At 38.3% G+C, this 3,748-nt stretch overlaps 1 protein-coding gene across 1 annotated transcript in view; it reads left to right on the forward strand.

The window, feature by feature from the left end:
- The window catches only part of DNER (delta/notch like EGF repeat containing), a 328,158-nt gene extending 324,728 nt beyond the window's left edge, over positions 1–3,430 (forward strand). The window contains exon 13 of the mRNA XM_003784881.2: positions 2,388–3,430. Within this exon, the coding sequence (XP_003784929.1) occupies positions 2,388–2,499 (112 nt within the window). The 3' untranslated portion in view covers positions 2,500–3,430. The remainder of the gene's footprint in view (positions 1–2,387) is intronic.
- Positions 3,431–3,748: the final 318 nt, after the last annotated feature.

Raw genomic sequence — 3,748 nt, forward strand, 5'->3', positions numbered from 1 at the left:
GGCCCCCTTTGCTAGTTCTGGGGATGTTAATTTTACTTTAACCAGATTACCTTTGTCTTTATGACCCATTATGCTTTATGACCCATTCTGGTTTGGAGTCACTTCTTTTAGAACAATCCCACACAGCTCAGTTGACCCATTTGGGGGTCAAAGTGACATTCCTTGTTCTTCAGGCTACTTGGAACATGCCCAAGTGAACAGGTGGCTCTCTGGTGAGTGGAGTCACCCCTCACCGTGTCCTTTTCAGAGGATCTGCCACACTCATCCTCATCCTCAGAGCTCCATGACAACATTTATACTTATAGCTCTCTGAACTAGTCCTGGTTAATGGATTTTTATCCTAACTTTGCAAATTTTGAACAAACAGATTCTTCTTCAAACTATAAAATCATATTTAAAAACAGATGTTTTAAAGATATATTCAGTCTATTAAGTTGTTTGGGTTTTTCCTCTCAGCCAACCAATTGATTACTTAATCAATTAATTCATATAATTCCTTGACCCTCAGGTCAAAGTTTCCATAGGAAACTGTCCCACTTATCCTAACAGGGATGTCCAACTTATTTTCTGTCAATACACAAACACTAATGAATGTTGATTAGCAAGGAAAAAAAAAAGGTCTGTGTATACTTTTTGTGATATCTGACACCGCAGACAAGCAAGAAAAGTTCTTACAAAATCAGTATGTGGCCCCCGGGCTACAGGTTGGACATCCCTGTTACAATATGTTAGGATAGAGAGAGCCTTTCACTGGGTTACCAGGTTGTTTTTGATAAATTATTATTAGTAGTAGTATGTTGTTACCAATGTCTCTAGCTATTATTTGAGAAATAAATTGACAAGATATTTACATCTTTAAGAAGCCTTAGAAAATATAAGGCCCAAAGGGCTATTATCCTGTTGACTCTTATTCTATTCTCAGGTCATTCAGGCTTCACTCAATTTAGATAAACTGGCTACAGACTGAAGTCTGACCTGTGTCTATGCAAGCATAATCCTGGACCTTGAGTGAGGCTTCACGTTCTAGAAACCATCTCACTGAAGATATACTTTATATATCTGTGATATATGCAATACTGTGATATAGCTATGAGTTTGTAGAGGGTAGAAATTTTTAACTCTCTAATCTCGCATTTGCCTGGTGCCCGGCTGGCATGGCTTTTGCCTTTGTGCTCTCAAAGGCCAGTAAAACTTGAGTGCATTGGAATACAGATGGGATGACTGTTTAAAAATAAAAGACCACAGGGAGAACGTGCTGTTTTCTCATGCCCCACTTGATCGTACTCCCCATCTCTGTACATGAGAAGGCAGACTGTGGAAAGATATTGAAGAAGAAAACAGGAAAAGAGGAGAATGGGACGGGGACCATACTAAATGAGCTTCTTTTATTCCTAGTGGCCCCATCCTAGGAACCTTTGTAAAATTCAGGATTCTTTTAAAATGCCTTTTTGATGAGCCCTGCTATACTTGAAACAGTGAAATGATGTTGTCTCTGCAAAGGAGGAGAACAGTGGGTGAAGGTGGAAGATTGTTCAAATCATGTTGCACTCAAGGGGTTTGGGGGAAAGAGAGTTCTTGAATGGGAAGAGACCACCCAGAAGTTGAGTTGGCTTTATTTGAATAATTGCCTTCTTAAGACTGCTTTGGCAGGAAGTCCTGAAATTGGATTTTGACTCTCTGGTTTCTAAGAGTCAGTCCTGCAGGCAGGCAATTTTGATATATACAAATGTATGTGCTTGGAGAAAAACACCGGCTTGTGTGTGCCTGGGTGTGGGAGGGAACTAGTAGCTGGGATTCCATAGTGGGTACCACCAGAGTTTGTGGATAAAGACCTTTGCATGGGAATCCTTTCCTCCCTCTGTCCTTCTTGTACTGGGATCTCAGGTGACCTCGGAGCCCTCACTGCCTATCCCCTGAAAATCCCGCAGGTAAGATTGTCTGCCCACAGCCTGGGAACACTGCCCTGCCATTCTGTATTCCAGGCACTAGACTGGATGTGAAATAAACTTGCCTCTTCAAATATTTATGGGTCTCAGAAGAAAAAGACAAATCAATACACATTTTCTTAAAACCTATTGTAGAACTGTCAGGCTTGACTGCTTTGCCAAGATTTAACCTAGAAGTTTTGACATTAATTTAGGCTCTATGTTTTATAAAATTCTTTTTTTTTTTTTTTGCCTCCTGAACAGAAGACTAATGTTCATACACGTTCAGCGCTAATATCAGGATGTCTTACATGTCTGTACGTGGTAGAGAATATATCTTTTTTACAGTATTTGTATAGTTCCATTTGATTCATGAATATAAAATACTCTTACCATTTGCCTTTAACAGAATTTGAGATCCAATATTTATCTAACCAGGGTCTTCTCTGTCTGTGATTTCAGGTTTGGAAAGAAATCTCGGCCCGCCATGTATGACGTGAGCCCCATTGCCTATGAAGATTACAGTCCTGACGACAAACCCTTGGTCACGCTGATTAAAACAAAAGATTTGTAATCTTTTTTGGGGATTATTTTTCAAAAAGATGAGATACTACACTCATTTAAATATTTTTCAGAAAATTAAAAGCTTAAGAAATTTAAAATGTTAGCTGCTCAAGAGTTTTCAGTAGAATATTTAAGAACTAATTTTCTGCAGCTTTTAGTTTGAAAAAATATTTTAAAAACAGAATTTGTGAAATTCCTAGACTTCCTAGACGTTTTAATGTCCTTTCAGCTCTCTCTACACTGTCTGCTTCCACTAGTGTGTGCTCTTTCCTCAGTAGCCACTTTCGCAAAACCCAGATTAATTTCTGTGGTTGTTACAGAATAAGTCGAATCCCGGAGAAGTTTCTGTTTGGCACGCGAGTGCTGGCTTTCCGAGTAGAGTTAGGAAAAACCTGTAGAGTAGAGTATGATGCATAATACAGTATACGCGTTACTTAAACAGGTGTCTGAGATGTTTGTTTTGTGAAAAAGAAACTAGTTAAATTAATTATTCCTAACCTGAATGAAATTAGCCTTTGCCTTATTCTGTGCATGAGTAAGTAACTTATTTCTGCATTGTTTTGTTGAACTTTGCAGAAACATTATTTTGCATTTTGTTTTTGTCATTTTCGTAACAGTCGTTGAACTAGGCCTTGAAAACATGAGTAAGGAAAGGGCCTCCTAAGGCAAATAGAAAGGGCCTACTTATGGGCAACTGGAATCTCTATTTTTCTTTCCAAAGTCAAGGTTTTCGTATTGTGAATAAATTAAATTTACTTTTGAGTTGTGTGTTGCTAAGAGGTAGTAATGTAAGAGAGTACTAGTTCCTTCAGTAGTGAGTATTTCTCATAGTGCATCTTTATTTATATCTGGGACATTTTTGTGGCTGTGTTTGATTGACATGTGCTTCTTCTGACTCTTGCTAATTTCAAAGAATATTGAATAAATGTTATCAAGTCAAAGATGCACGTCTCTCTTCTGTTCTTCTTAAAATTATATAAAAAGTTTTGTTTGTAGTAGCCCAATTTGCAATTGCGAAGATGTGGAAATAAGTGCCCTTCCACCTATGAATGGATTAATAAACCGTGGTATATGTACACCGTGGAAGACTACTCAGCCTTAGAAAGGTGCAGATTTTGTAACCTTTGTTAAAGTTGGATGGACTGGAAAACATGCTGGTGAGTAAAGTGTCACAAGAACGGAAAGACAGACATCACATGTGTTCAATAGTCATTTGAAACTTGTAGTTACCAACAACATGCTCACACAAGACACACACA

Source organism: Otolemur garnettii, unplaced genomic scaffold (genome assembly GCF_000181295.1).
Source record: "Otolemur garnettii isolate 467f Iridium unplaced genomic scaffold, OtoGar3 scaffold00013, whole genome shotgun sequence".
Classification (NCBI taxonomy): Eukaryota; Metazoa; Chordata; class Mammalia; order Primates; family Galagidae; genus Otolemur; species Otolemur garnettii.